Here is a 21,310-nt window from a genome sequence, read left to right on the forward strand (position 1 = left end):
TGTATCAATCCGATTTTAAGTAGCTCATGAACGTTGAATGGCTCAGCTCGTTTGCACCCCTAAAAGTTCGTTATCCGCTTCATTTGTGGAATAACGCACACCAGATTGATTTAGGAACTGAAAAATAAATAAATGCTAACGAAATTTACCTAATTTTGACAAACATGCAGAAGATAAATTCAAAAACATAGCATTACATAAATTCCATACATTCATTAATGTCTATCAATCATTGCAATAGATATTTCAGAAGAAATGCTGCATGCCTCCATATCAAATGTTATTGTGATGTTATACGACACTAGATAATCAAAGGCTTTTACTAAAACGATTAACACGTTTTGATTCGAGCCAAATTAATCATTTTTAAAACGGTTTATTTTCACCCAAGGTTGATATGACTTACTACCCCACACATCCTTACCCGCCCGTTTCTAAGAGTAAAAAAGTTTATTGGTTGTTGTCTCGATGATGCTATGCTACTATATAATATATTTTCTATGGGCAAGTTAAGACGCCACAAACTTTAAGTAATTATAAGATTAAGAGATTATGATGCATCATCTAATGCAAGGGTAACGAGGATAAATTTATCTTTTGTCCAACTTCATCCACGAAATTAATTATAAGTTAATTACATATTTGCCCTATAGACTTTACTCAAGTTTTAGTTTTTTACAAATTACTATACTTTCGCCCACTCATCTTTAATAAAATACAACTTTTTAACTTCATTTTCAACCCCCCCCCCCCCCCAAACACGCTATTTAAAACGACCATAGCTATAGGTTTTTCATACTCAAATGAGGTGCCATTACAATTGAAACAATAGAAAAAGAAATATGAGTTAATAGATGCTCTAAAGTTGAAAATATCATAAAAATGAAAAAGGAATGGGGGGGGGGATTCCCTATATTTATTATTGGTTTATCAAGAAGACGTAAGAAAAACACTTTGAATTGTTCATTAATAGTCAGAGATGGCTTACAACCAATCGGTCATTATCTAATGGATGTTCCTATCTAACGGTACACTATTGGATCAAATGTTAAAGACATCGTTGAGGAAAACATGACTTTAAAAAATTTATAAACTTTATAAAAATTTTCCGGATAAGTAATTACATTTACAACAAGAAGAGTGAATCGGGTCAAAGTGTAAGCCCAACCGAAGTAGACCCAGTACAATTTACATCCTGACATGATGACAACACTTGGATGCATGTGGTCGCAAAGTGGTCACTGGTCACCGTAATCACACACACTCTCTCTCTCTCTCTCTGTGTTATGTTAATGGATCTCTGACTCTCACCGATCTTATTATTATTATTATTATTATTATTATTATTATTATTAATTTCATCTCAATCGGTAATCATTCTCTCTAATTCCTTCAATTTCTACAAATTAGGGTTCCGATTAGCTTATTCAATCACAATTACCTTGCCGTTTTGTTGCTAATTTCAGTTTCGTACGGAAATGTATGCGTGTTTCAGTCGTTAAACGTAACGTGTGCTTTCCGTTTCTTTCATTAATTTCCAACATTTTGCCCTAATTTTAGGAATATGTAATTGTTATATATTATTTGGGTGATTGATTAGTTTTAAATCCAGTTATCATCATCATCATATTTATATGGTTAAATTACAGTGTGTACATTTGTTGTTTTTTTCATTGCTTATTAATTACAAGGGGACTGGTGTAAACGAGCCGAGCTGGATAGGCTTGAGTTCCGTCTCGTTTAACTTACATACTGCTTGAGCTCGGCTCGTTTCAAGCTCAATTTCTAAAGCTAAAGCTCGAGCTTGGCTCGTTTGTAGATTCCAAGCCCGAGCTTGCCTTGGGCTCGCCTCGTTTAATATTTATTAGTTAAATTTATAGTTACTATAACTATAAATTTATATATAGCATAATTTGTATTATTTCGAGCCGGGGGTCTCACCGGAAGCAGCCTCTCTATCCCTATGGGGTAGAGGTAAGGCTGCCTACATCTTACCCTCCTCAGACCCTACCATAGCTTTGCTATTGGTGGGATATACTGAGTACGATGATGATGATAATTTGTATTATTTGATTACTTTTATCATAATTATATATATAATTATAATTATTAAGTAAATATATATTAAATAAATTCTATGCACATACTAGGGTTCGTCTAGGCTTGCGTGCTGGCTTGAGCCGATAAGTGAAGCTCGGGCTCGTTTATTAAGCAAGATTTCTTTTAGGCTCGGGCTCGTTTGTTAAACAACATTAATTTTAGGCTCGGGCTCGAGTTGTTTTAGCTTGGCTCGACTCGAGATTTTTGTGAACCGATCTCGAGTAGCTCACAAGCAGCTTGGCTTGTTTACACCCCTAATTGTATTCATAAGATAGTTGGGGGAGTCTTATTATAGTGTGAGTTTTTAAAATACGATGGTATAGTCACTGGAAGTTCGATGATAGAAGATGTATGATTCATGAAATAGTATATAAATTTCATGATGCAATTTGAGAAGTTATCAGTGGCTCCTCTGCAAGTCTACAGTAACTGAAAATTTCATAATCTAAGATGTATAATTCGCTACAAGAAAGAAGCGTGGAATTTTTTTATTAAGTGGTCAATTGTTTAATGGATTTTTGTTCATCATCTTGTTTCTTACTTCTGTCATTATTCAGTTAAATTGTACATTATTTGTCTTATGCAATTCCAAACCATCATTAGGCTAGCCTTATTCAAAATTTTCAACATTTAGGTGCTTGAATTTGACTAATGTATCAATGCTTTGCCTTTAAGTAATGTTCTTTGTATGGTTCTGTTTGGGCTCTTTTAACATATTGAACTAATTTTCACTTTTCATTTGCTCTCGAATGAATCTTTTTACTCATTTTCATGTTGTCATGCAAATAAAGTTATGAACTTTTTAAAATTTGCAGGCATGGATCTAACCAACTGGTGCATTTGGTGATAAAACTTTGGTGTTCGTGTTCAACATGTGGGGTTTTTCTTCAAACTCTCTTCCCAGTTCTTCTGCACTAAAACGCCTTACAAACGACTGTTCAGATGACGAGATCTCAGATTCCAACAGTGGAGACGAAGGTTTCGAGTGCCCTATTTGCTGGGAATCTTTTAATATTGTAGAAAACGTGCCTTACGTGTTATGGTGTGGTCACACCCTCTGTAAGAACTGTGTTCTCGGTCTCCAATGGGCGGTTGTTAAACTACCAACTCTCCCAATTCAACTCCCATTTTTCATCTCATGCCCTTGGTGCAACCTGTTGTCCTTCCGCCTCGTTTACAAAGGGAATTTGAAATTCCCTAAAAAGAATTATTTTCTTCTTTGGATGGTCGAGAGTATGAACGGTGATCGGGTCAAATCTCACTCATCATCCTGTGGGGACCATCTGCCCGTGTCTTCTTGGCCATGGAACTGTGGGTGGCCCTCCAGTCAGACCACTCAGGCTAACACCACAACTGGACCGTGCACCCGTGAGCTGGGTCATAATCAAGATTCTCGGGCTGAAAGATTTCAATCGTCTCTTCGTAAGTCACTGATCTTTTTCGTGCACTTGACGGCTAAGTTTCCATTGGTGTTTATGTTTCTGCTTATTGTGATATATGCTATACCTGCAAGTGCAATCATCTTAGTGGTGTACATTCTTCTTACAATTCTGTTTGCAGTTCCGTCTTTTCTTGTTTTGTATTTTGCATACCCGAGTCTTGATTGGCTGATTAGGGAGATCGTCAATTAGGGTTGCAATTAGGTGATCCTAATGTGAAATTTGTCGAAGAAAATGTTTGTTTAAGATTTGAGTCTGTAATTGATCGTTAAGACGACAAGTTTGTCATCTTTTGGTTAGTATCTGGTTCTTTATGTAGTTATGAATTTTTTTGTTGCATGTTTTGTGGTCATCTTGCAAGTTTTTATGGTGTTTAAACTTTATAAAACTTTACAGAACTAGCACATATTAGTAAATTTCACAGTTTCAGTCCGATTTTAATCATGCTCTTGAATATAGGAATGACAGTTTCTGACTCAACCTGAAACATGACATAAAAATAATAGGTTTTGGGCTACGACCTGTTTAATAAATGGGTTAATCTAGACAGAACCGGTTAAACTTTAACCTGTTTAAAATAAAATGATTTTTGAAAGAGTTCCTATTTAGATTATATGGTTTATTTTGGATGTGTTTATCTGTTTCTTAGTTCCCCCTCACTGGTAATTTTAAATATGAAAGTAACTTTTTTTGTCTTGTTTCATTAAACGTATATAATCAAGTTTGTAAAACGGGAACAAGAAATAAGAATTGGGTGTTAAGTTATTTACCAAATCACTAGTATTACTCGTACTGCAATGAAAATTAAATGACTCGATCTGAACACGACACCATTTTAAGTGTGTTTGCCACAATACGAGTAAATAGATAGGTCGCGCTTTGATAATTCAACCCATCAAGGCATCAACATGAGAATCATCAAGTTCTTAACTCAAGAACACAATTGACACTCCTGTTTGTATACGAGCAACTCGAATGCATCATAAATTTTGATATCTTTAACCTTCTACTTAGTATGTTATCTAGTTCAACCAAGCATATAAAATAACAAAACAAAGTAGACAAAGGCTCTCGTAAACAATGTAGTTGGTGGGTTTAAAAGTTAGAATTGATGAAATCGTAAACGACTCGTACATTTATGATTTATTCGTGTTAAAGATATCATTTTGAATCAGGACATGCTTAACTCATGTAAGAGCATGCTTGTGTAACATGTTTATCCGTAATGCATTGTTAGTGGGGGTTAACATGTTAGAATTAATGAATTCGGAAATGACTCGTATATTTATTTATGGTAAAGATATAATTTTTATTCTTTTAACATGTTTAAATCATATTAGAACATGACTTGTGTAGCACATTTATACAAAATGGTCAAAACGGTTAGTCGACTGTATATAGATTGTAAAACATGTTAAATGGTTTGTAAACCGGTTGACAAAACTTTATACAAATGTTTACATGTATATTCTTTTTATAATTTTATAATTATTAAAAGTATATGATTTCATAATCAAGATTTATTTTATTAACAAAAATGTTTTTTATAACTAGTATATACCCCGCGCTTCGCTGCAGAAAGTAACATTTGATCAACTATTTAGAACATATGTGCCTCGAGGCAGTACTTAAACTTGCGCGCGGTTCTTCATCTCTAGCCACGTCATTGTGGTTCTAAATTAGGTTCCTAAGTTTGACTTGTTTGCATTGCAACAATGCTTTAAAAGATACTAATAAGGACTAAACATCAATACTACATAATTTATGCTAGTGCTAGTACAAAGGAAATACGCCCAGAGCATCTAAGAACACAAACACATGCCATATTACTCAAAAAGTTAACGCAATAAAATGAGGCACACCTAAATTTATATTAGCAAGTGTTTTACATCGAAAACCATAGATACGAATAACAATGAGCGTCACGCGTTGCAAACATAAATAAAATCGATTTATATTTATATTTATTTTTGTAAAGTTACAAATTAGAAAAAATGAAATCTATAAATGCAAGGTTATCTTTGAGATAAAATTAAGAAAAAAGCATCGATAGGTCTAAAGTGATGGCCCCCGTGCCGTGACTGTGAGTGATAGATAGGACAAACTTAAAGTAAAACTCATAATACACTGAGGACTAGAATGCAATTATCTGTTATTCTTATATGAAATAAAAATAAAATAAAAATAAAATAAACCACACGAAAACCCTTCGCCGGAGAAAAATGTCGCCGCCGCCGCCGTCCCGGACGGAAATCATCTCACTTCTCCGGTCACTTCTCCGGTCATCCCGTCAGTTCACGGACTACAACATCAGAGAGTACACCAAGCGCCGTACAATCGACGCGTTTCGCGACAACAAAACCCTAACGGACACGTCATCAATCGCCGCCGCCTTCTCCGACGGCCAGTCTCAGCTCCAGGTCGCCAAAAGACAGGCCGTTGTGTACTCGCTCTACGCGCCCAAGATCAAGAGCATCATGGATGTTAAACACTGATTTGTTTTGATGGTATTTGTTATGTGTTGTTAGGGTTTCAAAATAATAATAATTTGATGTTGAATGTGCTTCTTATATTGGGGAATATGGTTTTGTAGTGCAATTTTAATAGTTTATGAGATTGTTTAGAACCCTAATTTTGTGTACCTTGTGGTTATCAAATTAATATTATTATGTTTGCTTATTGTTTAGAATTATTAACCCGGTTTGAATCAAATACAAATTAAATTAACGTTCTAAGAGTGCACATGACACATTTATCTCTCCTTAATTAAATTATTATAGATAAAAGTTTATACCTTTTGTTTATAGATATATAAATATAGTGGAAAGTTAACGTGCAAATTAAATTAACGTGTTAACTGTGTGAACCACGTAGTGTAATTATATATACAACATAGTGTAATTATGTAATTACATCATAGTGTAATTACACTATGATGTAATTGCACTACACTATAATTACCCTACTTGTATATATAATAATTTTAATCAAGGAGAGATATATGTATCATGTATGAATGCACTCAGGACTAATTGATATTTGAGACATAATGGTTATTACTTATTTCTATTTGATGATTCTATAAGTGAGGATAGTTAGCTATAGTGAATTGAAATGTTATGCGATGATCATTGTAGTTAGTTAGACAGAGTACGTGTTTTAAAGCAGAACAGTTCAAGAAATAGAAATAGGAAATCACTAAGAATCGATTGATGCACTTATACAAGCTCTTGAATAGTTCTAAACTTTAGCCACTAAGTTATACCAAAACATTAATACATATAATAAAGTTATAACCTTTAGCTTAGATTGACATAAGTGTCAGTTGTGAAGAGGGTTCGGGCCACCAGGAACCAATCGCTTTGTCATGTTGAACTCTGTATCACTCTTTTCAGATAGGATAGGTGGCAGCTGTGGGCCCTCATACAATAACCGACACCGGAAACATAGTCCACTCTGCCTTTTAGCCTGATGATAATTGTTAGGATTGCCGTCTTCTGCTGCTTTCATTGTTGCGATCAGGCAACAAAGAAAAAAGGCTGCTAGAATCTTGTGGCTGAAAAAAGATATCTTCATGGTAGTTATATTCTGATTGCAGTGGCAATGGTGGCTGGTGTATTGTTGATAGTTTATGGAAATAAATAAGAAATGTTTTGAGCTGCATAAATGCTGCTAAAAACAAATATTATACAATTCGGTAGCAAAAGTAGGATAATATGGTTTTGTTCTTGAGGTTTTTACTACTTGTGATGATATTATTCTGATCACTTAGATGGGCCGGTGCATGAAATACGGGCTGGGTAGACTGGTTTAAACTTGCTGGAGCAGTGGAGCTTCTGAAAATTATTAAATATTACTATTTTATATTTAATGACATGTCAGCAGGGCCCGGGCATGTGTTAGAAATTCTGTCTGGAGGAGTTTGTTATAGCTTAATTTGTTCCAGGTTCTTGGATTTTGCAGTGGATGAAGATACAAGTTGTTGTGCATGGTGTACTAGTAGTGAAGCAATATAAGTTGATTCCAGAATGAGAATTTAAGTGTGTTTCATATGCTGCAACAGTAATTGATTGCAGGTATGATGACAGTTCTTTCTAACAGTGTCAATGACTTCGTAAGTTTGAAATCATTTATTATGACTTCCACTCTATAACTCTACAACTGGTGCTAGGTTTCAAACAAATATGGTTTTTGTGCCTTGTGTACCTGTAAACATGTATCTAATGCTACCACTTTTGGCAGAATTCTAAAGCTGACTGTTAGTCCTTCAACATTTTTATCTGTGTACGGGTCAAAACGGGTTCGGTTCAAAATGGGTTTTTTATGGGTGTCAAAATGGGTCTGTTGACTCGGTTCAGTTGTATCAGTCTATTGCTGACTGTTAGTCCTTTAACATTCATATCTGTGTACGGGTCAAAACGAGTTCGGTTCAAAATGTGTCTTTTTGTGAGTTTCAGAACGAGTTTGGTTAAAAAAATTGGTCGTTTTGTGCATGTCAAAATGGGTCAGTTTTAAACTGTATCATTTTAAAGCCGACTGTTAGTTCTTTAACAGTCGTATCTGTGTATGGATCAAAACGGGTTTTGTTCAAATGGGTCTTTTTGTGGGTGTCAAAAACGGGTCGGTTCAAAGTTGTATAATTCTAAAGCTGTTGGTTCTTTTACATTCACATCCGTGTACGGGTCAAAATGGGCTCGGTCAAGATGGGTTGTTTTGCGGGGGCCAAAACGGGTTAAGTCGACTCAAAGCTGTTTGGAGAATGTTGTTAGATGGTTAGTGTTAGGGTTGGACACACTACTTGTAGGTTCTTGCCCAAATGGTACCTAGATTGCTGTTGACCACATTGACCAGCAGTGGACTAAAAACTAAAAAGCTTCTCAAAATGGTCATGTATAAAGCTGACATGCCTTCTCTTTTTGTTGGTTAGATGATATATTAAATGCTATAGTAAGTTAAAAATTTTGATAAATATGAGTGAAATTTTTATTAAGTTATGCATATGTATACAGTTTGATTTTGTCAAAAAGTTTCTTATATTTAGTATAAAAAATTTGATTTTTTTCTATTAAAGATGATATAATCATTCAGTCATTTTTCTATATTCTCAAACAATAGATTATTAGTTACTTTTTACCTTTTTAGGGTTAATATTATAAAAAAACATACCTTCTCATTTCCCATGAAAAAGTATTTGGTGTATTAAGCTTTTCTAAACCTGATGTTACTTGTTGCTTCTTAAATAAATCATAGTTTCATTCAGTAATAGACCTCAGAATTGTTTTCATAGTGTAAAGAGTTTCAGGTCTTTGTTATTTATCATTATATTTTAGATTTTAAGGTCCGATTCAGGTCAGGTAACATGACAAAAATAAAAGCGATTCAAAATTCATATACATAGTATAAGTATATAAATCGTCATTATAAAACACATAATAAAAATATAATATCTTTGCGGTTGCTATATATGGGTTTCATTTTTTTAAAGCGAGTCATTTCATCGTTTAAAGAAATATTTTGTAGCAACTGTTTAACAAATGTAGCTATTGCTCAAATTTTTTTCACTAATCTAATTATGCAAATCATATTTCACATACTTCATTGCAAAAATGCATCTCTCAACATTTATTACAACCAACAAAATTTCAATAAACATTACACCAACTTAAATGCAATGTGTTTATTTTAACTATCAATCTTTCAAGACTTGATAGATCATTCAAACTGACAAATCATATATTTGCTCTCAGGTAATCACAATAATTTGGGAGTTCAATCGTAAGTCCTCCTGTATCATGGTCTTCAAAACAATATGATATATCTCAGTTAACCATAGTTTCTTTGGTATATCAAACTCACCAAAATGATCACATGTACTCAAATTACCCAAGTACCCATATACAAATAACTAATTCGGATTCTATCTCATTAAAACGGTTATCAAACTCTTGGAATTGCATATCTAGAACCTGGTGCAAGCAATCATACTCGTAATAGCGACGGTATATCGATGTTTGTCGTTTGTGACTTGTTTGAGTTAATGTAACAGTCACCATGTTATTTAAAAAAAAAAGCTAACATTTTCAAAACATGAATTAAACCCTCAACAAAATCTTGCTCTTTCCATTAAAAGACATAGGAACAATATGTTTGTGACCTCTTAACACATGCATCACTAAGTGTAACTAAAGCCTAAAATCATTTTTTTTTCACATCCCATTGAAGTCCATATGCTTGTTTTTGCTAGCAATAGTGTTACATGTTTCTTCAACATATTGAATCACTTAAATATTTAACATATAGACATAAACTAATCAAACGAGTAAGTGTTTTATAATAAAAATTTCTGTCGTTGGTCCTCAACATTTAATAATTACACTCTTGTATCTAATAGTTGTAAACCTACTACTAAGGTGGTCAAGAGGCATGGAATTTTGTAACTATGGTGGTCCTTACCAGCTAACACCGTTAAATTTTCCAGATTAGTGCGTGTAAAATGACCAAACTACCCTCAATAATAGCAATTACTCTAATTATTTATGCGTTTTTCACGTTAAGAGTTGTTTGTATTTAATCAAAACGCTTAGAAAACCACAGTTATAATATTGTGTTTTGTAATGTACAACATGACACAAACTATATACTAATTGGAACTAAACAAGATTTAAAAAACTATATATAATATTTGTATTTATAAAATAAAACCTTAAAAGGTAGATGTAGATATGAGATTGGACATTCTAGGACAAATGCTTATTACGTACAAAACTGCAAATAACCAGTTAAAGTTGTTCCTTCATATGAGTATTAACTACCTCACCCACCCACCACTATCTAAAATGCTGGCTTTAAGGGGTTGTACTAAATGCATTTAAGACTTGTACTTCTCCCATCAAAAGTGTAAGAAGTAAAAAGGCAATGTTTTGACTACAACTCTTCTGTTCCATCATGTGGATTTAATAACTGGATCATTGCTTTGACTTTTTTTGGTACAATATATATGAAGATTAACTCACTCAAGTACATTTTTGGCTAAGCATCCTAAACGTATTAACAAATTTTGTAACATCTAGTCTCTCATATCAACTAATATTACTCGTTTTACCTACCAAAAGTTTACAACTTTGTATTGATTATGACTTTTTGAGATTATCCCATTGGAGACTTTTCACAAGATTATCATTCATGAAGTTTCTACTACACAATAATACTTAGATGTGCACTTGTCCTCTCACCTTCTAATCCACATTCAAAGTTTCCACAATATGTTAGTAGTATTTGAGCCTAAAATTTACATAATAGCTCAATAACTCTTTTATTTATAAATGATGCGAGATTTGTCTATGGTGTCATGCTTTGAAGGACTCGTCGTCCTTGATAGTTTTTTCTCACACCTCATAGCAAGAAATATTATATCTTTTAATACTAGTTTTACTTCTCGGGTACTTTACTTACACCAGGTAACTTATTTATTATTGCTAATCTAATGTACTAAAAGTAACTCAACATGTGGGGAAATAAAATCATAGATTCTAATTGTTACGTTTAAAACATAAATCACAAAATAAAAATAAAGGTTTACATGACAGTCCATGTAGTCATACATGTTTTTTTAGGGTTTTGATTAAATACAAGTGATATTAATGTATTAATTGTGAGAATCAAGTAGAGTAATTATATATTTACATAATTACCCTATAATTTAATTATATAATTACTCTACTTGATTCTAATAATTAACACGTTAATTTCATTCGTACGTTAACTTTCCCCCTTTTTTTATATATAATTTTTTTTAAAAAAAGTAAACTAAAATTTGATGCAATATATAAGTTCATTAATTAAAAAAAAAGCATCAAACTTTTAATGAATAATCAATTGACTTAATACAAAAAAATCCCAAATACTTTTAGTTATTATAGAAAAAAAAACCTTTGTAAAATCCATTCGTTTAAATTTTACAAAACCATTAAATTTACTATTAAACCTTTTTTTTTTGCTAGTAAAATAAATTGTAATCAAATAATAACTATAATCAAATTTGAGCTCTAACTTTATAACATAATAATGACTCGGAGCACATAGAGCCATCTTCTTACTTTTCTATCAAATACAAACCCATAATCCACCCGAATTATTGAACTCGTATTTCTAGTTAATCGAAACCGTTACCTAAACATCTGAGCCTAGACAAATCATCAAATGAGGTCCAGATTGAGAACCACCATCAACAAGAAAATTTATCTAACCATAGATAATATCGAACCGTCGATCATATCAAGTTTTTTCTACAATAACCCTTAAGTTTCAACTTTCAACCACAAATTACTAAACAATCCTACTTGCAAGTTAAAAACATAATCAAAATGAAACACAAATGACAAAAGCTTCAAGATTGTTGACCTGTCGCTCCTGCTTGACTTTCCACTTGTTTTACAGCCATCGCAACATGCTTCTGACCCGCAAGATGAGATTCAAACACCTTTCGTGAGTTACAAACAACATTGCACAGTGTACAAACTTTTACAGAATCCGAAGCAGTCCCACTTTGCAAAACCCTCTGCTTCTTTGCTTCCACGTCATCGTCTCCTCCACCTTTCCCGTTCTTCCTCTTACGCCCGCTTGAATTGACCATTTCGCCCTCTTCTTTCACAGGTCCAATCAACTTTGGTGTTTCTGCAGGTTCAGTTGTAAGAGCGGGTTTCGGTCCAATTAACTGTTCAGATTTTGCTACATTAGTTCGGTGTTTTCTTCCAGTTAGGTGAATTTTCAGCATTTCATCGGTGTCACAAATGATCCCACAAAGTTCACACACCGATTTAACTCCATGTAAATTTACAGTTTTGCTCTTGACAGGGGGTGTGTCCTGTGAAGCAATAGGGGTCAAGGGCAAATTGACGGTTATGCCCTCATTGGGCTCTGATTTTACCACAAGGCTGGCAGGCGGTGTCGCCTGTGAAACAATAGGGGTCGAGGGCAAATTGACAGTTTCGTCCTCATTGGGCTCTGCTTTTACCACAAGGTTGGTGTGTGGTGTCACCTGGGGCAAACTGACGGTTTTGTCCTCATCGGACTCGGATTTTACCACAACGTTGGTGGGTAGATTTGGTATTTGGCCCAACTCTTTAACTTTCTTGAGGTGTTTCTTTCCTGCAATATGCATCTTCAAGAGTTCATTGCTGGAGCAGGTGATCTTGCAGATTCCACATGGAAAGGTGTCGGGTTTCTTCTGTGAAGCAGCGCTGGAAGCTGATGTGGTATCAAAGACTGCAATTGGGTTCGCCTGCTGGATGATTGCCTGCATCGTAACATACAAAAATATCAATTATAACTATAAAAGTTAAGATTTTTAAGCCGAAAGCATGTAACTTTATTTAATTTACCTTTGCATAATGCTTTTTGCTAGCGATATGCTTCTGAAATCCATCTTGGTTGTTGCATATGACATTGCAAATTTCACATAATAGCAATGTTTCAGGTGTCGCTCCATTTTGCAATAACCTGAGCTTCTTACTCTCCAAATCATCGAGTAAATTTTCACTTGCAACAGATTGTGGTGGCACCATTTGCGGTGCACTGGCAGATGGTTCGGCTAACTTTTTTTCATTTTTAAGGTGTTTTTTACCTCGTTTATGTGCATCGAGCACCTCATTAGTATTACAAGAAATGTTGCATACCTCACAGTAAAATGGTAAGATATTTTCAGGTTGCATTGTTGTAGCGAAGACAGTGTTTGTAGCCTCATTCATAGGCACACCGACCTGAATTTTACAAAAGTTTTGTGTTTATATTTCACGAGAATAGAATGAATATATTAAACTAAAAACCAAATTAGGTTGACTTAACAAGATAGCAAGTTAGTTACTTGTGGTTAAAAAAAACCTTCATGTTTACACACCTTACAAGATAATGTTAATATCTACACACAAGGTACATATATCTAAGACATGTGAACTCCCACATGTCATACGATTGAGTATCGACCATCTCATAACTACCACCATCCGTCATTTTCCTCTTCACATGCCCAAACCGTCTATACCCCCCCCCCCCACCACTTATAATTTATCTATCTGATATACTAGTCACCTTAATCTATCCTGGTCCAGCATTGTATGCCCATACATCCAACGAAACATCCTCGTCTTTGCTACCTCCAACTTATGCGCATGACAGCGCATGTGTCTTCTGGATGGGCACCATTTTTTTTCCATATAACATAGCATGTCGAACTACAACCCTATAAACATTTCCCTTTTAAATTCGTTGGAAACCTCCTATCACACAATACCCCTAGGCTGCTCTCCACTGACACCACCCTACCTAAACGCAGTAGGCTACATCAGTGTCTACGTCCCATCGCTCCATACAAACAATCTTAAATACTTGAACTTGGTTGATTGCCGAACTATTTCGCCTTCAATGGTGATCTGCACGTCCTCATAGTCATTTGTCCCACTGAAGTTGCAACAGAGGTACTCAGTTCAAGCGACTAATCATTAACCTTTTTTTCTCGAAAGTTGTTCGTCGTTCCTCCTTAAAGCCGATGAGATGGTGATCTGAATGCCCTTATCGTAATCTATCCATAACAACTAGCTTGGTTGATATGATTCTTATTGTTTTATATTCTCAGCGTCATCATTTTATATTATGATGTATTCAAAGTTATCTTTAACAATACAATGAGCCGCAATTCATATATTACTCTAATAACGCACACGTTAAATTCGAGCAAAGTAACCAAAATACTGACTAGACCATTTAAATGAAATTGAAAACATAACCAAAATTTTTATTCCAGTGAACATAACCAAGAGAATAAACTTAACTAAAATAAACAATAAATTCAACAATATAAAATAAACAATAAAATTATTAAAAACAGTTTTATAATGATTATTTTGTGAGTTACGATACGTTTTTCACCCTTCTTCCGTGTTCACATACGAGTCGTTCATCCCGTGTAAAACAAAAAAAAGGCACACATCTCAATCTTATTTTGATTTTACAAAAACTGATAATGTGGAACATAAAATGTTTCAAGTTTAGAACAATCAAACACCCTTTACACCTTATGTGCCTTAAGTTACAATCATGTCCTCACAAATTAGGAAAAAGAAAAATTGATTCTTTTAGCACATTTAGAAAAAATAAAACCCTAAACAAAAAAAAATCACATAACTTTCTCACAAATTAGGAAAAAAGAAAAAACATTGCAAGGTAATACCAAGCATAATACTTTATATCATCTAAAAAATCAAAAACACACATTTAAAACAATCAAAACCCTAAAACTAAAAAAGCATACAAGATTGATGAGACCCAGTAATGAATCTGCATAAAGATTAATACTTTACTAACTAGGTTGCAGAAAAGTGACCAAATAATGAAAAAGAAAGAAACTTTACATGTGGGTATGCTTGCTGAAATGCAGATGGGTCTTGCAAATAGGTGTATTGTGAGGGATCTGTGAGAGGATTAGGGTTTCTGTTGGGGATATTGGGGATGATTGCTGACATTTGTGATTTGGGTTTTTTTGGGTTTTGAGTTTTGAAATTGAAATTGAAATCACTTTACTTTTTGTAGAGTGGAGAGTAGAGGATCTTTCATCTTCATCCAACTGTTAAGACTGTATTAATATTATAGATTGATTACATGGTATAACATATCACATGGGATTTGTGTTTTCATTAATTCATCAATAATTTTTTAACTTTTACTGTATTACTTTAATGATAATGATGATTTTTTATTTTTTTTTTTTACGGACAGCTCACCAAAAATGGAAAATTTTAGTTTAAAATTCCTAAAATAACCCTTTTAAGAGAGAGAAAATTAAAAATAGCCCTAAATTTGAAGATATTCCCAAAATAGCCCATCTAATTTGGACTGGGTAGACGAGATCTGAAAAATCCTCCGGCCAATTAAATTCTGACAAGTGTTAAAATCCGACGAGATTTTTAAAAATATTAGGGGACCAGTCCATATTTCCTATTAAAAGTTCTTGAAATTAAACAGTCTTTTCGGACGGTTTTATAATGTTTCCTAACAGGTCCCCACAACTTCCAAAAACATGGAAAAATGTGTCTTCAAATTCAGTTTTTCAAGACGCATTTAGAATGAATTTGTACCGAAAAGATCATAAATTTATAAATATGGAGGGATCCCTTCATATTTTTGAACTAAAATATATATTCCAAAGTTGTCTTGCCAGACGGGTTATATAAGTTTCTTATCTGGACCCTCCATATTTTAACCTCATGGAAAAATGTGTCATTAAACTTTGTCTTTTAAGACACTTACTTGAAAATTTTGAACGGGGGAGATCATATTTTTAAAAATATTGAGGTACCCGTCCATATTTTTAAATTCTCTTAAAAGGACCGGACTCATCATTTTCCAGCAGCGTGCGGAACTGAACAATGTACTCGTTTCCGAACGTCAAGATTATGTTGCCGTCATAATAGGATCCAACGAACCCGGGACCCATATACATAACCTCCACTTGACCACCCCTCTTAAACTTCATGATTTGATTTATTCAAGAGTTGAAATTTGATAAAATTATGTGAATGAATGAGGATTGATGAAGATAGATATAATGTAAATATGGACGGACAAGTAAGAATATACTAAAGACACGTCTCCTTCGTACAGATTTTAAAGATTCGTGTCTTGAAAGACAAATTTTTATGCACATTTTTCCATGTGTTCAAAAATATAGGGTTGAGATAAGAAACTTAATAAACCCGTCTGGCAAGACAACTTTTAATATAAAGATTTCGTGAATATATGGTCGGGTACCTCAATATTTTCAAAAATATGATCCCCTCCGTTCAAAATTTTCAAGTAAATGTCTTGAAAGACAAAGTTTAGTGGCACATTTTTCCATGAGTTTAACATATGGAGGGTCCAGATAAGAAACTTATATAACCCGTCTGGCAAGACAACATTTTAATATTAAGATTTTCTTAAAAATATGGACGGGTACCTCAATATTTTTAAAAATATGATCTCCCCCGTTCAAAATTTTCAAGTAAGTGTCTTAAAAGACAAAGTTTAATGGCACATTTTTCCATGAGGTTAAAATATGGAGGGTCCAGATAAGAAACTTATATAACTCGTCTGGCAAGACAACTTTGAAATATATATTTTAGTTCAAAAATATGGAGGGATCCCTCAATATTTTTAAATTTATGATATTCTCGGTACAAATTCACCCTAAATGCATCTTGAAAGACTGAATTTGAAGGCACATTTTCCCATGTTTTTGGAAGTTGTGGGGACCCGTTAGGAAATATTATAAAACTGTCGGAAAAGACTGTTTAATTTCAAGAACTTTTAATAGGAAATATGGATTGGTCCCCCAATATTTTTAAAAATCTCGTCGGATTTTTACACTTGTCATAATTTAATTGGCCGGAGGATTTTTTCAGATCTCATCTACCCGGTCCAAATTAGATGGGCTATTTTGAGAATATCTTCAAATTTATGGCTATTTTTAATTTTCTCTCTCTAAAAAGAGCTATTTTGAGAATTTTCCCTTATTTTATTAGTTTTTTTCTTTTTAAATCATATACCTTTTGTCCTTTTCTACTAAGCTTAATTTGAAAAGTTTATATATTGTTTAACTATTTAAAATAAAGTTCTATCATGAATTTACAAGTTTTTTAACCCTTTATGTAGATACTGTTGTTAGAAAATTATAAAATAGTACTACATTCGATGTAAGGTTTTGTATGTTTATATTTCTTATGTTATGAGATAAAGTGTGTAGAGAATTAATTAGAATTAGAAACGATATGATATGATAAGGTTACACAATGGGGGTGGGCTTTTGTTGCAGGTTGTTAATATATCGGTTCACTAATAGAGAATAATTTATATATAGAAAATTAGAGCGCGTATCTATATTAGAGACCCATGATTAACCCTATGTATTTTGTTGTGAGTATATAAAAAGAAAAAAATAATAATAAAATAAATGTTTGCGAGTTAGAATATGATAGAGAGTTGGATGTAGGAGGTTTTGAAAATTATATAAAGTTTGAAGAAAATTTGTTTTTATAATTAAACTAGTTTTTCTACTGCGCTGAGGCAGTTGGTAAAACCCTAGCATTGAAACCCAAGCGTTGGTTGATGGTCGGTTAATTTGTATATGTTTTAGTTCGTTTATTGTTTAGTTTTAACTGTTTATTCTAGAACTATCGATATTTCATACATGTATTATTGGATTTCAGGTCACAGACGTTAATGTACTCAATATGGACCTGTTGTGACACAGAATGAAGACCCGGGATGTCCAGCACGTGAAAAAATGAAATTGATAGAAGATTGTTGTAGCATGACCCATCGCGTACCGCGATGGGCTTGCTGAAGGATCCATCGCGTACCGCGATGGGTGAAAAATAAGTGTTGACTTTTTGGTTAATCGCAATACGCGATTGACCATAGAAGACCCCGTCACGTACCGCGACGGGTGTGCAGACAAGAAAATTAGGTTAAATGATATTCTTTATCATAAACAACCCTAACTCCGTTTTGACGAAGCAAAGGCGATTCCAGCAGCTCCAAGAGGCGATTTCCACCACCATAGATTGTGCCAAGACCTTTCACATGATCCATATCACCCGTATCGAAGATTTGATGATGTCTAGGCTCGGCTAATCTCCTAGAATCGCACCCGGGATGTTTAGTTTGTAATCTTTACAGTTTTTCTCATGTGATTAAGAACACTGGTGTATATTTATTGATGATTGATATGTGATTATTGATGTTTGGTATTTCTGTGTGTTCGGTCGGTTTAGGTTTACGTTGGTCTGAACGATCTGTTACCATAATTAATCATATAACTGTTTGGTTAGATTGAATACGATAAAACATACAATTGCCCTTAACTGAGTCACACTGGCAATGACTGTTTGATAACCAGTGTCGTGTGTAAAGTAATTGTTGATGTCTTAGGTTTTGTCTGATTGATTAGTTTTCAGTTAATCGTTAATAATTAATTTGTTAGGTTGCATGAGATAACTGTTGGTTGCTTACTTGAATTCCCGGGTGTGATTTGCTTTGTTAAATGCTTACAACTCGTTTACTTGTTCGTTGCTTAGTTCTCTAAATTCACTTAAACTGCTTGTGTGATCAACACTAAAAAACCAGTTACTTCATAATATTGAATCTGTACATGAATTTCATTGACCACATACACCTTGTGATACGATACCCTACTTGCTCTAACTATTTAGAATAATTAGGTTTTTGATTGACTCAAACGACGGTCATCATTGGTAAAACTCGGGCGTTACGACGATAAGTCGACACGAATTCGGTCAGTACCAGCTGCGTTCGTTAAGATATAGACACTATTGGTAAAATTTGAGTGTTAAAACCCAAAAATTAACTCATCAAATTGACATATAAAAACATTAATATATAAGAAAAACAAAATACTTAAGATGATGCTTATTTGGTTGGCGAATCCGGACAGTGGTAAAACCTAAGTGTTGTCGGTCATGAGCATTGAGGCGTTATCTTGACACAAATTCGGTCACCAAGTATCGATCCGTTGACACATATAATTCTAATAATAAATCTTCGTTTTAGTTCAATCGGAAAGTTTAATCATTTTGGGCTTGATTTTCAAACTTCAATAAAATAGAAATACTTATATATAATATGAGGTGACAAGAAGAGAAATTCTAAATGAGTAAATCAATTATATGAAGGCTACCATTTAAGATCAATAATCCACTTCATTCTTCATTGATAATTATTAAGTAAACATGTGATAAACTTGCCTTAATATATTATAGAATAACCCATCATTTCTAAGTGAACATATTCTATGACATAAAAGAAAGTAGCATGTGTATCTTCAAGTCCATCCTTGCTTATTCTCATAATGCCACGAGAATGTCAATTTAAGTAGGCAAGTAGTTTAGTAAAGTAGAAAGATTATGATTGACTTCGATTTCTCAAATACCAATTCTAACAACTTCGGGTGATTGTAGTTAACTCACACAACCTCCCCTTGGTTGATTTAATTAGGTTATAATTACACATTCCATTGATATATTATTTCTTTAACTAGCATGATAACCTAAGAAATCATGTTAACAATGTTATTTCAAAATTATAAGAACTAAAGAAATAGATCATAACTTATATCTTATCATTTCTAAGTATAATATAAGGATCCATGTTTTATCTTGAATAAGTTATCAATGTATCCTTTTTACTATTTCTAGTCTCCAAAAACATGAGTGAATCATGAATGATTATTAATCATAAACCTTGACGTATTGAGTTAAAGTGATAAAACATTTCTTCATCAAAGGATAATTGCAAACCAACCATGTACTTTACCAAACTAAATCACATGTTCAACATAATCGTCAAGTAAAATAAAGCTTCTTCATAGAAATTAGATAGTAAATGAAGTTTAGCTCATAATGAGCATGGTTATGAACATTAAAAGAGATGAAGATAACAAACTCATGAACAAACTAGAACAATGTAACCAAATGTGGATGAATTTTCCTTCTTCAATGGTGATGGATGATTGTGATGATAACCCCCAAGCCTTCAAACTCTCCACAAGACCTTAAATATGAGTGTAAAGTGAGTGTTTTTATAAGAGAAACCCGTATAGAAGTTTTTTTCAAGCACACCAAATGAGTGCAATACTCCTCTATTTATAGGCTGTCTGAAGGACCAGGCACGGCCCTGTGTAGGAGGAGGCACGCCCCCCATGTACAGGTGTCCAGTCGTATTTAATGTTCTGTCAAATCGTACATGATGACTCACCACAGGGGCGTGCTTCATGGGGCAAGGCCTCGTGTTTCTTGTAATCTGTTATATTTCTTTTGTCTTTTCTGAAAGGTGACCACGGCCCCATGCTTACTGGCGCACGACCCCGTGTCAATCTGTCTAGTATTTTGTCATTTTCTTGCAGATTTTTGTCTTTTCTTGCACAGGATAGCATGGGGGCATGTTCAGTGAAGCATGGAGGCGTGTTTAAGTGTTTTCTTGGGTTTTCTTTTATTTTTCTTTGGCTTTTCGTTCGTTTCTTCGTTTGAGGCTTGAGTTTACCTGAAAATACATTTTAACATGATAAGTAGCTATTTGAGTTATATTATTTGATATAAGTTGCAGTTTTTATAGATTATTTGATGCTAAAAAGATGTATAATTTTATATACACCATTACCTGATTAACTAGGACTCACTCAGCGTAGCTGACTTTTAGTATGCACGCAGGTAAATAGACTGAAGCAGCTAGCCTGAGGGAGACATGGCAGGATTGAGTAGGCTGACATCTGAAGACTCGTCATAATGTTTAAATAAGATACTTTTATGTTATGTTTTTAAAGACAAGTTTGAAAGTTTGAAGTTTATTTATTTCCGTGAAAGTTTTTTAATAACTCTGATAATTAAAACTGTGTTTATGAGTATATCTAACGCCAATGTAGGGAATCGGGACGGGGCCTACATAAATATGTGTATATATTTTTAAAAGTTACTTATAAAAATGTGTGTATAATGCATATAGAAATGTGTGTACATAAAATAGAAAATTATATATAAAAATTTCAGTCTAATTAATCACGATTAATCGTCAGTTCCTACCGCCTGACTGACGACTAACAATTTCTACCACACCAATTGTAATTGTATGTGTTTGCCGGGGGGGGGGGGGGGGGGGTTCGACTCGCCCACCCTTGGGGCGGGCCATTTTTTCCCCCTAAAAAAGACAAATATAATAAATAGATACAA

The 21,310-nt window shown here is 33.8% G+C and overlaps 3 protein-coding genes across 3 annotated transcripts; 2 read left to right on the forward strand and 1 right to left on the reverse strand.

Moving 5' to 3' along the window:
• The first annotated feature begins 1,338 nt into the window (after positions 1-1,338).
• LOC143557386 (uncharacterized) lies at positions 1,339-3,785 on the forward strand. Its single transcript, XM_077046475.1, has 2 exons — positions 1,339-1,370; positions 2,916-3,785. The coding sequence occupies exon 2, from the start codon at positions 2,973-2,975 to the stop codon at positions 3,729-3,731; it is 759 nt and encodes a 252-aa protein (XP_076902590.1). The 5' UTR covers positions 1,339-1,370; positions 2,916-2,972; the 3' UTR covers positions 3,732-3,785.
• A 1,948-nt stretch (positions 3,786-5,733) lies between these two features.
• Positions 5,734-6,200, forward strand: LOC143557396 (uncharacterized). The gene has a single exon (XM_077046481.1). It carries the CDS (start codon positions 5,762-5,764, stop codon positions 6,032-6,034), a length of 273 nt encoding a protein of 90 aa, XP_076902596.1. The 5' UTR covers positions 5,734-5,761; the 3' UTR covers positions 6,035-6,200.
• A 5,557-nt stretch (positions 6,201-11,757) lies between these two features.
• LOC143558785 (uncharacterized) lies at positions 11,758-15,163 on the reverse strand. The gene is made up of 3 exons (XM_077047548.1): positions 14,945-15,163; positions 12,920-13,297; positions 11,758-12,834 (listed from the first exon to the last, which is right to left on the reverse strand). The coding sequence occupies exons 1-3, from the start codon at positions 15,053-15,055 to the stop codon at positions 11,926-11,928; spliced, it is 1,398 nt and encodes a 465-aa protein (XP_076903663.1). The 5' UTR covers positions 15,056-15,163; the 3' UTR covers positions 11,758-11,925.
• Between the last annotated feature and the right edge of the window lie 6,147 nt (positions 15,164-21,310).

Source organism: Bidens hawaiensis, unplaced genomic scaffold (genome assembly GCF_021521415.1).
Source record: "Bidens hawaiensis isolate Kalapana, Puna unplaced genomic scaffold, B.hawaiensis_p1.1 tig00001087_1, whole genome shotgun sequence".
Taxonomy (NCBI): domain Eukaryota; kingdom Viridiplantae; phylum Streptophyta; class Magnoliopsida; order Asterales; family Asteraceae; genus Bidens; species Bidens hawaiensis.

Bases quoted from the DNA above. Each gene is read 5' to 3' on its own strand.
- LOC143558785 (XM_077047548.1), bottom strand. From the start codon at position 15,055: ATGTCAGCAATCATCCCCAATATCCCCAACAGAAACCCTAATCCTCTC. The intron at 13,298-14,944 runs GTAAAGTTTCTT...TGTAAAATTCAG, and splicing joins TTCAGCAAGCATACCCACAT to GTCGGTGTGCCTATGAATGA. The intron at 12,835-12,919 runs GTAAATTAAATA...GTTACGATGCAG, and splicing joins GCAAAAAGCATTATGCAAAG to GCAATCATCCAGCAGGCGAA.
- LOC143557386 (XM_077046475.1), top strand. From the start codon at position 2,973: ATGTGGGGTTTTTCTTCAAACTCTCTTCCCAGTTCTTCTGCACTAAAA.
- LOC143557396 (XM_077046481.1), top strand. From the start codon at position 5,762: ATGTCGCCGCCGCCGCCGTCCCGGACGGAAATCATCTCACTTCTCCGG.